Source organism: Phyllostomus discolor, chromosome 10 (genome assembly GCF_004126475.2).
Source record: "Phyllostomus discolor isolate MPI-MPIP mPhyDis1 chromosome 10, mPhyDis1.pri.v3, whole genome shotgun sequence".
Taxonomy (NCBI): Eukaryota; Metazoa; Chordata; class Mammalia; order Chiroptera; family Phyllostomidae; genus Phyllostomus; species Phyllostomus discolor.
The window spans coordinates 49,478,946-49,500,204 of record NC_040912.2 but is presented as its reverse complement, the minus strand read 5'-3'; the positions used below and the strand labels follow the sequence as shown (position 1 = coordinate 49,500,204).

The 21,259-nt window shown below is 34.1% G+C and overlaps 1 protein-coding gene across 2 annotated transcripts in view; it reads left to right on the top strand.

The window, feature by feature from the left end:
* COG5 (component of oligomeric golgi complex 5) overlaps positions 1–21,259 on the top strand; it is a 363,376-nt gene that overhangs the window by 190,376 nt on the left and 151,741 nt on the right. For both annotated transcript variants that reach the window (XM_028525999.2, XM_036010775.1), the window contains 2 exons: positions 14,337–14,449; positions 14,702–14,779. In XM_028525999.2, coding sequence (XP_028381800.2) covers positions 14,337–14,449; positions 14,702–14,779 — 191 coding nt within the window. The remainder of the gene's footprint in view (positions 1–14,336; positions 14,450–14,701; positions 14,780–21,259) is intronic.

Below are 21,259 nucleotides of genomic sequence, written 5' to 3'. Positions count from 1 at the left end.
AAAATGGGACCCCTCGAGAAGGGAGGGGTGTAAAGGGAACTTAATTTTTTAAATTTATTTTTTAAAACTTTTTATTTATATATTTGAGAGAGAGAGAGACAGAGAAAGGGGGAGAGACAGACAGAGACAGCAATATGTTATTCTGCCCATTTATGCATTCATTGGTTGCCTCTTGTGTGTGCCCTGACCTGGGATGGTATCTGCAATTTGGCATGTTGGGGTGATGCTGTAACCAACTGAACTCCCCGGCTAGGGCAAGGGAACTTTATTTATTCATTCACTTTTAGTCCTTTTTTAACATTTTGGTTTTAAGGAATTAAATATTTTCTTATTTTTTGCTTTTCTTCTTTTTAAAAATTTTTAAATTACATTTTATTGATTATCCTATTACAGTTGTCCTGAGTTTTCGCCCTTTGTCCCCCTCTACCCAGCACTCCCTACTCCGTCAGACATTCCCCCCACCATTGTTCATGCCCCTGGGTCATACTTGTAAGTTTGGCTATTCTATTTCCTGTACTGTACTTTACATCCTCATGGCTATTCTATAACTACCCATATGTGCTTCTTAATCCCCTTACCTCTTCACCCATTCTCCCCCTCCAACCTCCCATTTTGTCTACCTTCTGGTAACTAACTTCTTTTCTCTTGCTTTTAAGAGTCCCTCTTTATCTTTAACCTTTGGCCTTTTAATAATGATGTGTCTTGGAGTGGGCCTCTTTGCATCCATCATAATTGGGTTTCTCTGAGCTTTCTGGACTTGCATGTCTGTTTCCTTCACCAAATTAAGGAAGTTTTCTTTCACTATTTTTTTGAGACAGATTTCCAATTTCTTGCTTTCTTTTCTCCTTCTGGCACTCCTGTGAGGCAAATGTTGGACCTCTTAAAGTTGTCTCAGAGGTTTTTTATATATCCTTGTTTTTTTGGATTCTTTTTTCTTCTTGTTCTGATTGGTTGTTTTTTGGTTTCCTTATGTTCCAAATCATTGACTTGGTTCTTGGCTTTGTCCATTCTGTTGTTGTTTCCCTGTAAATTTTTCTGTATTTCAATTAAGGTATCCTTTGTTTTTGACTGGGTCTTTTTTATGCCGCCGAGGTCCTACATTCCTTGAGCATCCTTATAACCAGTGTTTTGAACTGTGCTTCTGATAGATTGCTTATCTCCATTTTGTTTAGCTCTTTTTCTGGAGTTTTGATCTGTTCTTTCATTTGGGCCATGTTTCTTTGTCTCATCAGTTTGGCAGCCTCCCTGTATTTGTTTCTGTGTATTAGGTAGAGCAGCTTTTTCCCTGTCTCTTGGTAGTGTGGTCTAATGTAGCAGGTGTCCTGTAGGGTCCAGTGCCACAGCCTCCTCTGTCACCCAGGTATGCCCTTCGTGTTTGCTTAGTACACCCTCCTCTTGTAACTGAGCCTTAGTAGCTATTGGTAGATCAATGGGAGGGGTTTGCCCAGGCTGCTTAGCTTCAAGAACGACTATAACCACTGACCACCAACCTCCACCCTCTGTGGAGGATCAGGTGTACGGGGACAGGTTGTTGTTGCTCTGATGTGGTCTGTGGCTGCCACTGTGTGTTTTGGCCCTGGTGTTTCCTGCATAGTTCAGGCCAAGGTCAGCCCCCACCTGTGTTTTGCCCAGGGCACCCTGCTTTAAGGCGTTTTTTAAAATGAGGAGTTTTAGGTCCATAGCAAAATTAAGAGGAAGGTAACAGATTTTTCATATACACCTGTCTCTATACATGCATAACCTTACCTATTATCTTCTACCAATGGTACATTTGTTATGAAGGATGAAATAACAATGACACATCCTAATCACCTAAACTTCATAGTTTATATTAGGGTACACTCTTGGTAGTGTACATTTTATGAGTTTGGACAAATGTATAATGACACAGCTTCATCATTATAATATCATACAGAATATTTTCACTGTCCGAAAAATCTCCTATGCTCTGCCTGTTCATCTCCAACACTTTTATCCCTGATAACCACTGACTTTTTATTGTTTCCATAGTTTTTTTTTAATCGTTATTCAAGTACAGTTTTCTTTCCTTTAATCCCATCCCATCCCATCCCATCCCATCCCATCCCACCCACAATTTGTTTCCATAGTTTTGCCTTTCCCATAATGTCATATAGTTGGAATTATACAGTATGTAGCATATGTTACTATATGCATTTAAGGTACTGTTGATAGCGCATTTTGTTTTAATGCTGAGTGAATATTTCATTGTATGGAGGTACCAAGATGTTCATCCACCTACTGAAGGACATCTTGTTTGTTTCCAAGTTTTGGCAATTATGAAGAAAGCTACTAAACATTCATGTGCAATTTTTTTTCTTTTATTCCTTGGGGTAAATAGCAATAGGCAGAATTGTAGAATTGCTGGGTTGTACACTAAGTATGTATTTAGTGTGGTAAGAAGTTGCCATATTGTCTTCCAAAGTGGCTGTACCATATTGCGTTCCCATCAGTAATGAATGAACGTTCCTGTTGACCCACATCCTTGGCAGCATTTGGTGGTGTCAGTGTGGCAGAGTTTGACCATTCTAATAGGTATGTGGTGATATCTTATTGCTGTTTTAATTTGCATTTCCTAGATGATATATGTAATGAGCATTTTTTCATATACTTATCTGCCATCTGTATATCTTTTCTGGTGAGAGAAGTGAGTACCTCTCCTTAATCTTCTTGCTTTTCAAAGTTCATTTCAAAGCTTATTGCTTATCAAAGATCATTTGACTATATTTATGTGTGTGTATTTCTGGGGTTTTTAATCTGTTCCATTGATCTGTCTCTCTCTTTTTTTTTTGTCTATACCATACTGTTTTGTTTACTGTAGATTTATAGTATGTCTTGAAGCCAGATAGTCTACTTTACAACTTTGCTCTTTTTTAAAAAAATACTGTGTTGGCTCTTCTGGGTCTTTTGCCTATTCGTATAAACTTTAGAATCAGTTTGTCAATATCCATAAAGTAGCTTGCTGGGATTCTTATTTGGAATGCATGATTCAATAAATCAGTTTTGAAAGAATTGATATCTTAACAATTTTGAATCTTTCTATTCATTAACATGGAATATCTCTTCATTTATTTAGTTCCTCTCTGATTTTGTTCATCAGAGTTTTGTAGTTTTCCTCATGTAGATCTTGTACATTTTTTGTTAGATTTATTTCACCTAAGTATTTCATTTTGGAGCATAATGTAAATGGTATTGGTTTTCAGTTTCAAATTCCACTTGTTTATTGTTGGTAAGAGGAAAGCAATTGACTTTTGGATATTAACCATGTATCCGGCAAGCATGGTATAATCGCATATTAGTTCCATGATTTTTATTACCAATTAAAAAAATTCTCTAATAATGATGATGTCATCTGCAAACAAAAAGTTTTATGTCTTCCTTCTCTATGTCTACCTGTTTTTCCTGCTTTACTGCTTTAGTAAGGACTTCTATATTGTGTTGAAAAGAAATGGTGAGAGGGGTTTCCTTTTCTTATTTCGGATCTTAGTGGGAAGGTTTCTTACCATTCAATGTGATGTTAGTTGCAGGATTTTTGTAGATAGTCTATCAAGTTGAGAAAGTTGCCTTTATACCTTGTTTATTGAGAATTTTTGTCATTAATTGGTGTTGGATTTTGTCAAATATATTTTGTGCATGCATTAATGTGATCATGTGATTTTTCTTTTTTAGCTTGTTGTGATGGATTACATTAACTGATTTTTTTTTAAAGATTTTATTTACTTATTTTTAGGGAGGGAAGGGAGGGGGAGAGAGAGAGAGAGAAAGAGAAACATCAATGTGCGGTTGCTGGGGGTTATGGCCTGCAACCCAGGCATGTACCCTGGCTGGGAATCGAAACTGGGACACTTTGGTTCCCAGCCCACGCTCAATCCACCAAGCTACGCCAGCCAGGGCACATTAACTGATTTTTGAATGTAGAACCAACCTTGCACACCTAAGAGAAGTCCTACTTGGTCATGCTGTAAACTTCTTCTTATATTTTATTTGCTAGTTTTTTTTTAGGATATTTGCATCTATAATCATGTGTAGCTCTCTCTTCTTGTAATATCCTTGTTTGGTTTCAGTATTAAAGTACTACTGCCCTCATAGAATGAGTTGGGAAGTACTCCCTCTGTCTCTATCCCCTGAATGATATGGTAGAGAATTGGTATAATTTCTTCCTTAAATGTTTGGTAGAGTACAACTGTGTTCATCTGGACCTGGTGCTTTAATTTTGGAAGCTTATTAAGTATTTATACAACCTCTGTAATAGATATAAGCCTATTCAGATCATGTCTTTCTTCTTGCATGAGTTTTGGCAAATTGCATCTTTCAAAAAAAAATGTGTGGGCATAGAATTGTTCATATTATTCCTTTATTGGCCTTTTAATTTCTATGTGATCTGTAGTGATGTCTTGTTTTTCATTTTTGATATTAGTAATTTGTATGCTCTTTTTCTTAGTTAGCTATTTCATTGATTTTTTAAATTTATTTTTTATTTTCTATTTTTTAAATTGTTGTTCAAGTACAGTTGTCTCTATTTTCCCATCACCACTCTTCCCCACCCCACCCATGCCCATCACCCACCCCCTTTGGCTTTGCCCATGTGTCCTTTATGCTAGTTCCTTAATGATCCTTCCCCATTTCGGGCCCCCCTATTACCTCCCCACCCCTCTAGTTAATGTTAGTTTGTTCTTTATTTCAATGTCTCTGGTTATATTTTGCTTGTTTGTTTGTTTTGTTGATTAGGTTACACTTATGTGTGAAATCCTATGGTATTTGTCTTTCACTGCCTGGTTTGTTTCACTTAGCATAATGCTCTCCAGTTCCATAATGCTGTCATGAAGGGTAGGAACTCTGTCTTTCTTTCTGCTTCATAGTATTCCATTGTGTAAATATACCATAGCTTTTTGATCCACTCATTCATTGATGGGCACTTAGGTTGCTTCCAACACTTGGCTTTTGTAAATTGTGCTGCTATGAACATTGGGGTGCATAGGTTCTTTTGAATTGGTGCTTCAGGATTCTTAGGGTATAATTCCAGCAGTGGAATTGCTGGGTCAACAGGCAGTTCCATTTTTAGTTTTCTGAGGAAATTCCATACTGTTTTCCACAGTGGTTGCATCAGTCTGCAATCCCACCAACAGTGCACTAGGGTTCCCTTTGCTCCACAATCTTGCCAGCACTTGTTGTTTGTTGATTTGTTAATGATGGCCATTCTGACCCCTGTGAAGTTGTGTCTCACTGTGGTTTTAGTTTGCATCTTTGATGGCTAGTGATGCTGAGCATCCTTTCATATGTCTCTGGGCCATCTGTATGTCCTCCTTGGAGAAGTGTCTGTTCAAGTCCTTTGCTCATTTTTTAATTGAGTTGTTTGTCTTCCTGCTGTGGAGTCATGTAAGTTCTTTATATATTGTGGAGATCAAACCCTTGTCCAAGGTATCATTTGCAAATATATTTTCCCATACAGTTGATTCCCTTTTCATTTTGCTGGTGTTTCCTTTAGCTGTACAGAAGCTTTTTATTATAATGATGTCTGATTTTTTCAAAGAACCATATCTTTGTTTTATTAATTTTTTTCCTCCATTAATTTCCTGTTGGAAATTTTATTGATTTCTGCTGTAATTCTTATTATGTATTTAATTTGCTTACTTTGTCTTCAATTTGCTGTTCTTTTTTTTTATTTCCTAAGGTGGAAACTTACTGACCCTTAGATTTTCTTTTTTACCTAATATTTGCACCCAATATCATAAATTTTCCTCTATCACTTTTACCAAAATCCATTACTTTTTAATATTTTCATTTAATTAAAAATATTTTTTAATTTTCCTTTAGATTTCTTTGACCCATGTGTTATTTAGAAATGTGTTGTTTAATCTTTACATATTTGGGAACTTTCTACTTATCTGTTGTTGATTTCTAGTTTAATTTCTTTGTGGTCTGAGAACAACCATTATATGATTTTTATTCTTTTAAATTTGTTAAGGTGTGTCTTATGAATCAGAATGTAGTCTATATTACTGAATGTTTTATGTGAGCTTGAGAAGAATGTCTATTATGTTACTCTTGGATGAAGTGTGACAGGACATAGCTGAGCAGTAGCTATTCTTAGGTAGGAGCTGACCAGCAACCGTTTTCAAGGCAACAGCCTGTTATCTCAAGGTTGGACACTAACTCCCTAACCCCTCCGCATCTGGCTTCTGTAACTTTGCTTCGCCACGTAGGCAGGAAGCCCAGGGCTATTTAAACCCTGGGAGATCAAAGCGTATTGCTCAGAATTTGGAGATTCTCTTCTGAGCCCGAGCATAATAAAGGATCGTGCTTCACCATCTTCTCTGCGTGTGAGTTATTTTCTGCAACAGAAGTAGTTTATAGATGTCATTAGGTACAGTTGACTGATGGCGTTGTTGAAATTCAACCATTCCTTAGTGATTTTCTTCCTGCTAATCTGTCCATTTATGAAGGAGGGATGTGGAAGTCTCCTGCCGTAATAGTGGATTCATCTATTTCTTCTTGGAATTCTTTCACTTTTTGTCTCCTGTATTATAGTTTGACACTCTGTTGTTAGGTACAGTCGTGCTAATTGTTATGTCTTCTTGAAGAATTGACCTTGTTTATAATTATGTAATGTTCTTCTTTATCCCTGATAACTTTTCTTACTTTGAAAATGTTTTGTCTGATAATATAGCTGTTTCTGCTTTCTTCTGATTAGTGTTAGAATGATGTATTTTTCTCCATTTACTTTTAATCTATATGTGTTTTTATATTTAAAGTGGATTTCTTGTGACACATATAATTGACACTTTTTGATCCACTCTGTGTTGTCTTAAAATTCGTGCATTTGGACCATTGACATAAAAAGTGACTATTGACATAGTTGGATTACTCTCTTCTATTTGTTGTCTGCCTTTGTTTGTAGTTTTGTCTTCTACCCTTTTTCTTCCTTTTTTGGTTTTAGTTGTTCATTTTATATGATTCCATTTTTTCTCCTTTCTTTAGCATATCAGTTATACTTAAAAAAATTTTATAGCAGTTTTCCATAAACATTGCAATATAAATTTAGAACTAATTGAAGTCCACTTTCAAATAATAGTATATACCACTTCCTGGATAGTTGAAGTACCTTGTAATAACAAAATAATCCTAATTCCTTCCTCCCATCTGTTGAAACATTGCTGTCATTCATTTTACCTATACATAAGTATACTTAAACATATATATATATATAAGATATAAGTACAAACACATATAAGATATAAACATAAGCATATTAGGATAATCAGATACATTGCTGCTACTATTTTTTTAATATACTGTTATATCAGTTAATAATAAAAATACTTTTATTTTACCTTTACTTATCCCTTCTTCATTGCTTTTTTTTTTCCTTATGTAGATCCATATTTCTAACCTATATTATTTTCTTTCTTTCTAAAGAACTACCTTTAACATTTCTGCATAAGTGAATCTATGGGCAACAAATTCCCTCAATTTTTGTTTGACTGAAAAAATCTTTAATTATCCTTCACTTTTGAGGAATAACTTCGCAGGGTACAAAATTTTAGGTTGGTGTTTTTTGTTTGTTTGTTTGTTTAAATCTCAACATGTGCATACTCTCAATATCCCACTCTCTAGTCTACTAATAAGTCCATCAAAAGCATGCTTTATTTCTCTTTCATTGTTTCTTTTTTTAGTCTCTAGCATTTCTTTGGGGTTTTTTTGTAAGCATTTTCAACTCTTTGCTTAAATTGCTCATCTGTTCTTGCATGCTGTTTACTTTGTCCGTTATAGACCATACTGTATTTATCTTAGTTATTTTAAATTCTTGGTCTCATAATTCCGACATCCCTGCTGTGTATGATTCTGATGCTTGCTCTGTTCCTTTAAATTGTGTTTTTTGCCTTTTAGTATGTCTTACAATTTTGTTATTGGTAAAGGTAATCACTGTAAATAGGCCTTTAATATGGTGGTAAGCTATTTGGGGAAGGGAAGCATTCTATAGTGGGTGCTTATTAGGTCTCACTCTTTTAGTGAGCCTATACCTTCATTCTGTGAACTTCCCAAACAAGTGTTTTAGATTTTTTTCTGCTTTAGGTATGAAAGAAAGACTAGGCTATATTTGGGTATTTCTGTTTCCCAGGTCAGTTAGGCTCTGGTAATTAGTTTCTCCTGAGAGCAGGCCTTGTTAAGAACAGAGTGCTCTGCATATTTGAAAATGATTCCTTTCCCTCTCCTCCTCTGGAAACATGAAGGGATTTTTGTCTGATAATAACTGTGGAAACCTAGTCAGGCTCCTACAGGTGAATCTCAATATTGTAGGATCTCTTTGTAACTAGGTCTTGCTGGAGTTTTTAACTCTCTGAATTGTCCACACTTAGCCTCTAGCAATTCATCAGTTACCATTTTGTTTTTCCTGCCAGAAAGGTAACTGGTTCCCTCAGCAGTTGTGCATTGGTAAGCAGCAACTCCTTGTATTTGCTTGTGGGTCTTTTCTAGTTTGAAGGAGAGTGGTTTGCCACATTTCCTCCCCTCTCTTACAGATCCAAGAAGAATTGATGACTTTTCAGTGTGCTCAGCCTTTTATTTGTTGTTAGGACACAGTGGTGACTTCCAAGCTTCTTACATGTGGAACCCGTAATGGAATTGCTAATCAGACTTCTATAGCTCACTTGTTTTTTCTTTGATGTCTAAATGGTTCTTTGTTTATCTTTGAAGTTTAGTAATTTCTTTAGGATATATTTTGGGATTGAATGCTCTATATCTGTTTTTAGGGTTAGATTATGTTCTCTTGTATAGAAAAGTTTACCTCATTTGTACATTTGAATATTTTTCTCTTCAGGAACTTTATGCATATATCACATCTTGTTTTCCATTTTTAGTATCATCTCCTTAATTATATTTTATATCTTTGTATGTTATTAATTTTGTATGATTTCCTCTTGCCTATTTCCCATGTCTGTGTTTTCACCCTTGATCATTATAATATATTTTTTGATGTGGTCTTAATCTTTGTTACATATTTACACTGAGAATGTTCCCTCTAATTACTTTGAGACAGTGGAAAACTAAGAAACCCTTCCTGTTGTTTCCTTTGGGAATGTTTTTGGTAACCTGTGTTTATCATTACTTTTTCCTTTATTTCTTTCTTCTTTCCCTCCCCCAGTCCCCCACCCCCACCCCCAAAATATGTTAGGTCCCATGTTCCTTCGTTTCTGATTACTATTCATCCTTGAAAGTTACTGCTTAGTAGTATAGGAATGGTTGTAGGGAGCGACCTGGGGCAGTCTATAACTTTGTTTTAGGTTGTCTAGTGTTAACCAATAAAAATTTGAGGCTGTAAAAAAATGGAAAGTGTATTTGGGGATTTAGAGGATTGAATCTGAGACAGGCAGATTCAGGTAGCAACCCAAATTGTGCTCTGGCGAGAGAACAAAGAAAGGTGGCATATATAAAGATAAAAACCACAAAATATAATTTTTCCATGCAAGTGAAGGATTGCTGGCTAGGTTAAAGGGAATTGTACAGTTTCAGCATGCAAACAAGGCAGGAAGGAAGTAAAATCCATATATGGCAGCATTTTTTCAACCCTTTTCATTTCATGGCATATATAAACTACTAAAATTCTGCAGCACACCAAAAATATATTTTTTGCACATCTGACAAAAAAAAGTATAGGTATAATTTTGATTTGTTCATGCCAGATGGCTATTGTTTTGTTGGCTGTTGTCATTTTTTTATTTGACAGTCTAAGCAGGGGTGTCAACCTCATTTTCACCGGGGGCCACATCAGCCTCATGGTTGCCTTCAAAGGGCCAGAATAATTTTAGGACTGAATAAATGTAACTACTCCTTAACTGTTACGGAGTTGAAATTACATTCTCTTAGACTCTAAGAGAAAAGATGTCTGTGCCCCTGACTAATAGTCAAGTATTGCATGTGATGAAGATTCTTTCAGCAACCAGGTTGAAAATCGTATGGTGATAGGCAGTCCTTGTTCCAGGATGTTAATGACTTGACCTTCAGCTGAGTTTAGCAACTTAATAACAGCTCTAGGAACTGAGGCACAAGGTGCACATAGGCCCCACTTCCTTACATAGCCTCCTGACTCTATTTTAAGTGATTCTCTTAGCAATCTTCATTCCATTCCCCACCCCCCATTGCCATCTAATATAACTATTCACCAATTTTTATTTCCTTCTACCTTGGTAACACTTCTACACTTCTGTTGTCAAATTTTGAAGTGTTCTGGAATTTAGTTTGAGTCCTGGTAAAGCCTTTAAGCAATTTCTGTGTGGAAATCTCATTATTCTCTGCTGTTTCTTTCCTCTTTCACCTCCTTTTATGTGTAATAGTCTCCCCAAGTGAGAGGGCTAATTCTTACAGAATGTCAATGTCATTTTATTGTGATTTCTTCTCTTTTAGCTTTTCTTTCTTTGCCACTCTGCCACATTACTAGCTTCTTCCCTGGACCATCCAGGGCTATCCATCTCAACTCCAAGCAAAGAATCATTGGATGGCATGTCTAAATTCTTACAATTGATTTTAAGAACAGTTTGTTCTTTGTTAAGGGTCTTAGACGTTAGCTATCTAGTTCCTTGTTCATTGCGATTTATCTACAGCATTTGGGACACATCATAATCTCAAGTTTGAAGTTTTAGTTGATTCCTAATTTTTCTGAAGTTGACATTTTGCTCTACTTTATGTTCTTGTTGTCATTACCTTTCAAGGGATGAAAGTAGGAAAATTATTTTATCCTGCTATAATCGACTGGACAGAACTCTTAAGCATTGTCTTTTTGAGGAACTCGCATTTTCTTTTATGACTGTCATAGAACAGTGTATGGCAATCTTTAGTTGTGTCCTGAGTCCCTTCAGGCTAACTAATAATGGCATCTGTTTTTCTTTTAATTATTATTTCTTCCCTTCCTTTGCACAGCTGTCCTATGTTCAATTGATTATTTCTATCATATTTATATGACAAGATGTATTAAGCTTATGGGAATAAAAATCTTTAAATACTAAGCTTTAAGTAAGAAAAATAAAGCCTTCAGAACAAGTTGAACCTGTGACTGTGATCTTGTTTTTCTGTATCTCAGTTTTTCCAAAGTAAATATGAGCAGAAAATAGTATCTTCTTGTATTTCTTCTGGTATTTATTTTGAGAGTAAGGGGTTGATGCACCCCATAATTCTTTATAATGAAACCAAACTGAACATATTCTAGGAATTTGATCGTTATATTGTAATTTTCACAAAGATACTACATAGCCTTTTCTCACTATTGCAAGTTCGATCTTTATTTGACATGAAAAAAATTGCATATTGTTTCAGTATTACTGCTCTACTCTCTTTATATTTTTCCTTAATGTTCTTTGCAAAACAGTGCAAATAATTTAAAAGTTATTTAGACCTAGACTTCAAACAGGAGTTATATTTTAAAGCCAGTATGTCTTTTCAATGTTTTTCTTTTTTTATTGCTTTGCAATTACCAGAGTAAAAATTATCAGAGCATCTTTTTACTAAAGGTACATGTAATTCTTTTCTAAACAGAATCGTTGAAAAGCTGAAGAAAGGAGCTTACAAACACAGCCTGTGGTTTTCTTGCTTTTTGCCCTTCTTTAACGCAGGGTAGACCATCTAGTCACTGATAAGTTCTTGTACTGCCTGGTTTTTAAGCTGAGTTTGGTTTGAAATTTATAATTTTCTTTTTTTTTTAACTAACCCACTTTATTTTATTTTTTTAAGATTTTAAAGATTTTTTAAATTTATTTATTTATTTAGAGAGAGAGAGAGAGAGAGAGAAAGAGAAACATCAATGTGCGGTTGCTGGGGGCCATGGCCTGCAACCCAGGCATGTGCCCTGACTGGGAATCGAACCTGTGACACTTTGGTTCACAGTCCAGCCAGGTGAAATTTATAATTTTCAATTTGAGATTAAAATTCCTTCCTTTTGTGTTGAAGCATTTTAAACCTGTACAAATAGCTGTGTGTGTTTTTAATACAGTAACACTCTTAGACATCAATCTCCAGAAATTTAACAGATACACTAATATTATTTAACAAGTAATTCATATTCAACATTTTTAGTTGTTTCCCAAAATGATTTTTATAACTCTTTTTTCTCCCAACTTAAACCAATGTGACATTATGCTTATTGGTTATCTTGCCCCTTTACTCTCTTGTAATCAGAAACCCCACTGACTTCTTCATCTTTTATGACATTAACACGTTTGGAGAGCCCCACAATCTGTATTTGTCTGGATTTATCTGATTGTTTCTTCGTGATTACATACAGAGTAAACAAAATGGTAAAGTGGTAATGTGTATTCCTCATTACATTATATCAGGAAGCACCAGAAATATGTTAGTCTGTCTCATAATTACAGATGCTAAATGAAATCACTTCGTTACTGTGGTGTATGCCAGATTGCTCTGTAAAAGTACTCGCTTTTCTTTGTAATTAGTAATCTGTAGCACATACTTTGAGACCATATGAATATCCTGTTTTCTGTAACATTTCTCCCAATGTTTTAGTGCTCAACTATAATCTTTCTCTCAATTATTTTACTAGTAGTTTCAAAATGGGGAGTTTTTTAATTCTGTCATTTCATCTGCATTTATTAACTGACTCTCTTCTGTAAATAGCAATTCTCATCCTTTTAAACATGATTTTTTACTATGAACTCATCAATTATTAGTGTTTTATAATCCATTATGATCAATGAAATTTTGTATGGCCAAATATTCCCAACTTTATATTATGCAAGCCTCCTGTCATCAAGTTCTTATGTCCTTGGACATATCTCCATTTGACTTGGAACACTTCTTTGCTCTCTGGCCCAGAATGTATACATTCACCTTCTGTGTTCACTGCTCCAGATATGGAATCACCCCTTTTCTTCAATAGGCACTGGTTTCTTTTATCAGGAAATAGTGCATACGAATCAAAATGTGGGCACTAGGTGTGCTCATATCTATTGAGTCCTGTCTTTCTGTTCTTTTAGTGGACAGAACTGAGAAATACCTGTAATCCCTTTAGTATATTTGTATGTTTCTTCTGTTTACACTGAGAACCTTTATTTGTTCTATTCTAAAATACACCTAACCTAGTTTCAGGATTACTACATCAATACTATCTCCAACATCAAATCTATTAAGTACAGTATTTCTTTGTAATTCTCTTTGCCCCTAAAACATATTTTACCAGGGTTCTATAATTAAAAAATACTAGAATTTCCCTGGCCAGGTAGCTTGGTTGATTGGAGCATTATCCTGTACATGAAAAGGTTGTGGGTTTGATTTCCAGTCAGGGGCAACACCTAGGTTGCAAGTTTTATACCCAGTTGTGGTGTGAAGGGGAGGAAACTGATCAATGTTTCTGTCTCTCTCTGTCTTCCCTCCCCACCCTCCTTATACCTCCACTTCAAATCAATAAACATAGCCTCGAGTGAGGAGTAAAAAAAATTTACACTGCCCTGGCTGGTGTAGCTCAGTGGATTGAGCACAGGCCTGTGAACCAAAGAGTCTCTAGTTTGATTCCCAGTCAGGGCACAAGCCTGGGTTGTGGGCCAGGTCCCCAGTTGGGGCAGGTGAGAGGCAACCACACATTGATATTTCTCTCCCTCTCTCCTTCCCTTCCCTCCTCTCTAAAAAATAAATAAATAAAATCTTTAAAATAAATAAATAATTTACACCAACTATTTGTTTTACCCTGTGTGTTTTTACATTAGCAATTTGAAGTATGATTAGTTTTGTTTCTGACTTATTTGCATTTAGTTTTAGTTTTAGAGTTGCTTTTTCATCCTTTTAAAATTCAACTTATTTTGAAATATCTAAAATATTTATATGTCTCACAAAGATTTACTACCTGTTCTTGCCTATTGCTTTCATCTGGGTACTACATTCCACCACTTCCACTCCCCCTTTTGGGAAACCATCTTCATTCATTTTTTTTGTGTGTGTATTATCCTTCCTACCTGTGTGCATGCAACAGAGAGGGAGAAGGAGAGAAAGCAGGGGAGAGAGAGGGAGAGGGAGAGAGAGGGAGAAATGACTTGTTGCCTCACTTATTTATGTCTTCACCGGTTGCTGCTTGTATGTGCTCTGACCATTGAACCCACAACCTTGGTGTATCAGGATGATGCTGTAACCAACTGAGCCACCCATCCAGGGCCTCCCTTTCTTTCTAAAACAAAAAAAGGCTAACATTTGTTACTATGTTACTTATAAGAAATTATTTCTGAAAGAAGGGACTCCTAATTTTTTAGCTTTTTATAATAACATACAATTGTTATAATTGGAGAATCTTATTTTTTCTGTTTTTTTCTCACTCATATGAATAGGGGGACCTGGACGATCCACCTTGCCAGCCCCAGGAAACACAGCTGCTTTTCGTGCTTCCCTCTGGACCAATATGGAGAAACTTATGGATCATATTTGTACTGTCTGTGGACAGGTAAGTTTTTTTTAGAGTGAGAAGAACATTAATTATGGATTAACTCCAGGGCATTTCAAGTTTTGTGACCTAGGGCAGGTTTCTTAAAATCTCTGAGCATTCAAAATAACTTCATTTAGCTAATTATCATGTATGGAAAGCTTCTGGCAAAATGTCATTTCCCTTCCCTTGCTTTTTCTGGTGCCTGCTCTTTCCACTTGTTTCATTTGAAAACCCCAATTACATACATTTTGCCTTTCTTCCCCTTTTTAGGTTCAACATCTACAAAAAATATTAGCCAAGAAGAGAGATCCTGTTTCTCACATTTGTTTCATTGAAGAAATAGTTAAGGTATGTTTACATGAAAATATCTTTGTCTTTTCATTGAAGAATGTAAGGAGATAGTGAGTGTTATTTGTGTTTCTATCTTACAGTGAGGCTACATGTCAAATAGCTATAGTAAAATAAGTGTTTTTCTTGAAAACCACAAATATTTTAGGCAATATATGTATAAACACATTTGTTTATTGAGTGGCTTCTTGCGTAATACTATTTATAGAATAATTTCTGAAATTCATATAATATTTTCCCTTTTTCTTTAATATAAATGATTTATTATAAATGTCTTTTAAAGTTCTACTCAAGAGTAAGATGAAACATTTTGGTAAATAAGGGATTTATTTAGTGGTTATTATAATGTCTTATAAAGCCTTCACTGAAGATGGTAGGATCCCTTCAGTTGTTAATGTCTCCTAAACGGGACATTGCTATATTCATGTTCTAAATTCTGAAATCCCCCTCCTGTTGTCCACATATCTGCTGGCCTCATGAGCAATAAGATTTCATTCTGTGCTTAGGAAACCCTGACTATATTTTATTCATTCATTTTGATATATTTTTGATAATGGCTAATAGAATAACTGATGATTCATTATTAAATACTAACACCTGGGGTTCCAAAGAAAAAATTTCTCTAATGTTCTAGTGTCATGGTGTAAGTAGTTTCCTTTGTAGTTCAAAATTTTAAATATTTTATATATCATGTTGGAGATTTCCAAAAGTACCTTAAGTTTTGGTGATTTACTAGAGGCTTTCACTGCACTAATCAGATAGTCATGCTGGCAGCAGTGATTTATTATAGTGAAAGTATATGGAGCAAAATTAGCAAAGGGAAAATGTGCAGGTATATGGTGAAGTCCAGAGGAAGCCAGGTGCATACTTCCAAGGGTCCTCTCCCACTGGAGTTAGAACACTCCTCATTCTTCGGCCATAGGTTCTGACATCATGCAAGAAGTGCTGTCTTCCAGGGAATCTCGTTTTGAGCCTAGCAGGCCAGGATTTTCATCAGAAGTCAGTGTCTAGCATGTACCAAAATTCTAGACCCCTCCAAAGAAAAACAGGTGTTCAGCATAAACCACATTATTTTTACAAATACTTTATATCCTGTCAGAGAATCATGCGGACCCTCTCAAAACCCAAGTCTCCTGCCAGGCAAGGATCAGACTGTTAGCAGGTATTTTAAAATACAGATCTGCTATGTTAACTTTTTCTGCACATATACTTAATGCATTAGTACATACTTACTTACATTACTCTGCTTCGAATTTGGCTTTTAATTGTCTGAAAGAAACAATAGGATGCCTTTGGCGATTTGTATAGTTATCAGTTTTTACATTTTCTAGTAGAAGGGATTACTGATATCAGGTCTTCATTTTTATAGGCAAGCTACTTGCTGCACATGAACTATTATCACTCATTTCTCCTGATTTTGGTCATCTCTCTCCACAGATTAATTTAGTCTTTATGTGGGGTGTCTTGGTTCTAAGCCTTCACTGGCTAATCTTTTGTATATTTTTTGTTTCTTTTTGTATATTTTTTCTTTACTTAATATTCTAACAACATGTGAACAATTATAATGAAATCATTTTATTTAAGAGAGTCTAAAAAACGACAGAAAAGGAATAGTGCCATTTGAAAAGGCTTTATGTTTGCGATAGCACAGCGTCAAGCAAAGTTTCAGCGTTAAAAGCTTGTATTGATTGGCATCAGGATGAAGTTGTCCCAGTGAGTGGACACTGGCAGTCCACGTGGGTCAGGGTTGAAGGTGTGTGAACTGTCACCAATTAAACAGGAAATAGGAACATGCGATTTCATCTCAGCGACCCTTTTCATTTATTTACAACATTTCTTGTTGAGTAAAATATAACAAAGATTGCTTTTTCAAACATTGCTCTCGATCTGTTTAAGTTTACAAACATACATAATACACATCTTTATATTTATATGTAAATTTTAAAGCAGATTTCCAGTTTAGTTGATATTTATTCTTTTAGGGTATTATTTATGAAAAAAAAAAGTTCCTTTTGGAATTCTATGTACTTACCTATATTAAGAAAAAAATCAGCCTTTCATGAAGAGTCTAAAATTACTTTTGACCCTATAGTCATGTTTATTAGCTTTGTAAGAAATTGCAAAACTGTCTTCCAGCATGGCTGTATCATTTTGCATTCCCACCAACAAAGAAGCAGATTTTGCTGTTGCTTGGGAATTCCAGGGCAAGGAAAATATCTGTTATATATGTTACAAAGATAGCACATACATTTCACTGTATTTACTATAATTTCTTTAAAATAGTCTTCATTTATAAAGCTATAAACAAATATTTTTGCTAAATTTCTAACTAACCTAAAACATTATTTAGTTAAAATAATGTTTGATGGCAGTAAAACCTTTTTTAAAGCATCAGATTTTTAGAATGATTTGAGGCTCTACATAGTAACCCTTAAAATCTTCAGGAAATGTTAAACCTTTGTAGGTGATTTTATATATTTCTGATGTCTTGGTGTCAAGAACAATTTCTGGTGTCAAGAACAATATCTAGGTCAAGATCTGATCTCGACATCATCTGTTAATCTCTTTTTGAGGAAAAGATTGTGAGCAGAATGTTCATGCACTACAAGTTTTTGCATCTTCAAGATTTTTAAGAAGGATATATCCTGGTATTAAAATTCTCTCTAATTTAGTGGTTTAGCCTTTTAAACCTGTGAATGTTTGGTAGAAAAACAAAATGTGTAAATAATTTAAGGTAAAACAATATTGAATTATGCTATGTGTTTTCTTTTTAGAAATTAATTCTTTTTTTTTCCTAGGGAGATTATTTCTAGTAAATATCTTTTTTAAATGACATTTACATAGAACAGATTTTAAAAATATTTATGTATTAAATTTTTGTAAGGAGTAGTACATATTTTGAAATTCACTAAAAGTTAAACTAATAAATAGTTTCTCCTTCATTTATAATATGGGATAAAAACAAAGTTACACTAGTAATTTCATGTCAGTAGGAAAATTAAGAATCCATTTCTCAAGTTTCTTTGTTTTTAAAACATTTTATTTTAATGCTTATGTATTTCTCTATAAACTGTGATGGAATTTCCATATTTTGATTTATTCTTTCCAACTTGTGTTATTTTTACAAAAAACTTATTTTGCATATTATTTTGTTGAATAATTTTTATAATTATCCTTTTGCTGTAGTTCATAACCTATGGATTTTAAAATAATTAATAGTGTTTAGTTTTCACTTCAGCTTGAGGTTTATAAAAATTGAGCAGAAAGTACATCTGTTACTTAGGTTATCATAACATCCATTATGCATTATGAAAGCCCCACAGAATTGTACAACACAGTGAGCTTATTACCTTAATGTAAACTACGGACTTTAGTTAATAATACTGAATTAATTAATAATGGTTCATCATTTGTAACAAATGTGCCCCACCAGTGCAAGGTGCATAATGCATCACGTAAATGTATAGTGTCATGTATCCATCTTTCTAGTGTCACACAAAATGGGTTCAATAGTTTCACTTCCCGAGAAATCCCTTACGCAACTCATTCTTCTCCCACTTCTCTCCTTAACTCCTGATAAGCACTCATTTTTTTACTGTCTTTATTGGTTTGCCTTTTTCAGAATGTCATATAATCAGAACCATATAGTAGATAGCCTTTTCAGACTGGTTTACTTCACTTAGTAATTTGCATTTAAGGTTCCTTCACGTATTTTTGTGGCTTGATTGCTCAGTTGTTTTTATTACTGAATAATATTCCTCTGTATGGATGTACATTGTTTATTCACCTACTGAAAGCTACATCTTGTAGCTTCCATTTTTTTGGCAATTATGACTAAAACTGCTGTAAACATTCATATGCAGATTTTTGTGTGGAAATAAGTTGTTGACACACTTGAATAAATACTGAGGAATAAGCTTGCTGGATCATATTGTTAGACCACATTTAGCTTTGTAAGAAATCACCAAACTATCTTCCAACACTGATGTATCATTTTGTATTCTGACTAGCAAAGAAAACAGAATTGTTGTTCCATCATCACCAGCATTTGATATTCTCAATGTTTTAGATTTTAGCTATTTTAATAGGTGAGTGGTAGTATCTCATTGTTTTAATTTGTATTTCCCTATAGATTTTTCAAAAATTAGTTCATGTAAAAATATCTTCATTAATTAAGGTTCTAAGACTTTGTCCATAGAAATAAAGCCCTGCCATGCTTATTATTTAATATTTATATGTTATAGTTAACCCAGGTGTTTAAAATGTGTTAAAATGTCTTTGTAAGATTAGATATAGTTTTTTTAGCATTGGGAAAGGCAAATCTTAAAGGTTTCCTTTCTGAATACCTAGTTAAGTAGTGCCAAAGGCAGGATAGTAGAGTGAACTGGGGCCTTGTACCTTGGTACGGACAGAGCTAAACATTGTTCTGTTGCTTATGCAACCATGGGTAGGTTCTGTAATCTTTCAGAACATCAAATATCAAGTGAGGATGGTAATACTACTTACTAAACTGTGGTATTCTGAAGGAAATGAAATAATATAGACTTAATTCAAAGAATGGCTTAATAATTTGCTATCATAATTATTTCAATCTTTTGTTTTTAAAACTTGAAATTTTTATCTAGGGATCTTAAACTTTTCTTGTGCTAGTTAATCTAGGTAATGTAGAATCCTGCCATGTAAAAAAGTCAGCTTTGACTGTGGCTGGGTAGTTAGTTCAGTTGGTTAGAGTGTTGCCCCAATACGCCAAGGTTGCAGGTTGGATTCATGGTCAGGGCACATATAAGAATCAACCAATGAATGCATAAATAAGTGGAACAACAAACTTATCTCTCTTACTCTCTTTCTCTCTCTCTCTCTCTCTCTCTCTCTCTCTCCCTCTCCCTCCCCCTCCCTCCCTCCCTCCCTCTCAAATCAATTTTTTAAAAAAGGCAGTCAGTTTTGTTTAACAGTTCTAATAACATGATATGCATGTACATTAATTCATTCAGAGTATTGGAAATTTAAGAAATGATGCTTCCTTAAATAAGACACTATCAAGGATTTACTATGAATGTGTCCCATTTGTATGTCTCACTTTACTAAGGAATCATGGGTTTATGGTTTAACATTTGTTAATTTTGCAACCATAAAAACAATGAAAATGATTTTCCTTAGTTCTGGTCTATGAGATCTTGTGAGAATTGTTAAAAGTCATTTATACTCTTTTATTAGGCCAAGAAAAAGTTTACTTTAAAATCTTTTCTATTCAAATTAATATTGCTTAAGTCTGCCTTGATGTTTGCAAGATATTTTATTCCAGATGACAGAGTACATATTAGTAGTATTCAGAGGCTAATATTAAAGAATATTCAAGAAGAGAAGAAAATTTTACCTGATGGTAGGTTCTGTGATGTTTTATTAGTTCAGAAGCTCTTGCAGTAATGATGCTCATCATTATAAAGACTACATCAAAGTGTATACAAGTGGGTTGAGTATAAAATAGAACTGGACCAATTATGTTGTCTATAATAAATCTTAGGAATGTAAATTAAATGTAGAACCTTTTCAAAGCTTTTCCTTAGTTAAGATAACTAATTTTACTTCTGCTTTAACAAATACCTTGTAAACTTATAAAATTAGCTTATTTTCATACCTATTCATCAGGCAGTTTGAAAACACATTGATACCTATTAATCAAATTTGTTATTTATGACATTTAAATATGGAATATATGTTTTTCCTTTCTATATTGTATTATCTATAATTTATCTATAGTTTACTTGAATGAATAACAATTTGATTTTAAATTGGTATTTTAGACTTTATTTTTTAGACATTAAAAATTTAGGTATTTTTTAAAACCAATTGAGTTAGAGTATGACTATATAATCATAAGTATTATTTAACACTTCATTTGAAAGTGGGTAAAGAAAATTATTGACACATTATTCAGGATCCACATAGTCAAAAACAGGTTTTAGATTCTCATCTGTGGAATTAAGCCAGTTTAGCTATATGTGGGAGTGTAGATATACTTTCATTTTCTAAGCCAGCAATTTTTATCATTGAACAGAATCTTGTAATCATGTGTGTAGGATGTATTAGGCTAAATTTGGAATGTGTTCAGCATTTTGAGCAGCTATAGTAATAATGAGAATTTTAACTATGAAATTTATATTTTTTCTTTTTTAGACATAGCAAATGATTTCATGATAGCATTAGAGACTTAGAAAAATTTTAGAACACCCAAATATAAAATCTTTTTAATTTTATATGAAAAATGATCAGTTTATCTTTGGCATTTCATTTGATTTTAAAAAATCATGTAGTAATAGCCAATTAAATATTTAAGTTAGATTATTATCTACAAATAAGATTCTTATCTATAAAGGTTAGAAGATTTACACTTTTACTGGTATAGGGACCAGATGGTCTTAAGGGTCCTCTCACTACAGAACAAACAAATTCTAGATAAGTCAGAAAAGCATAATTTTTAAT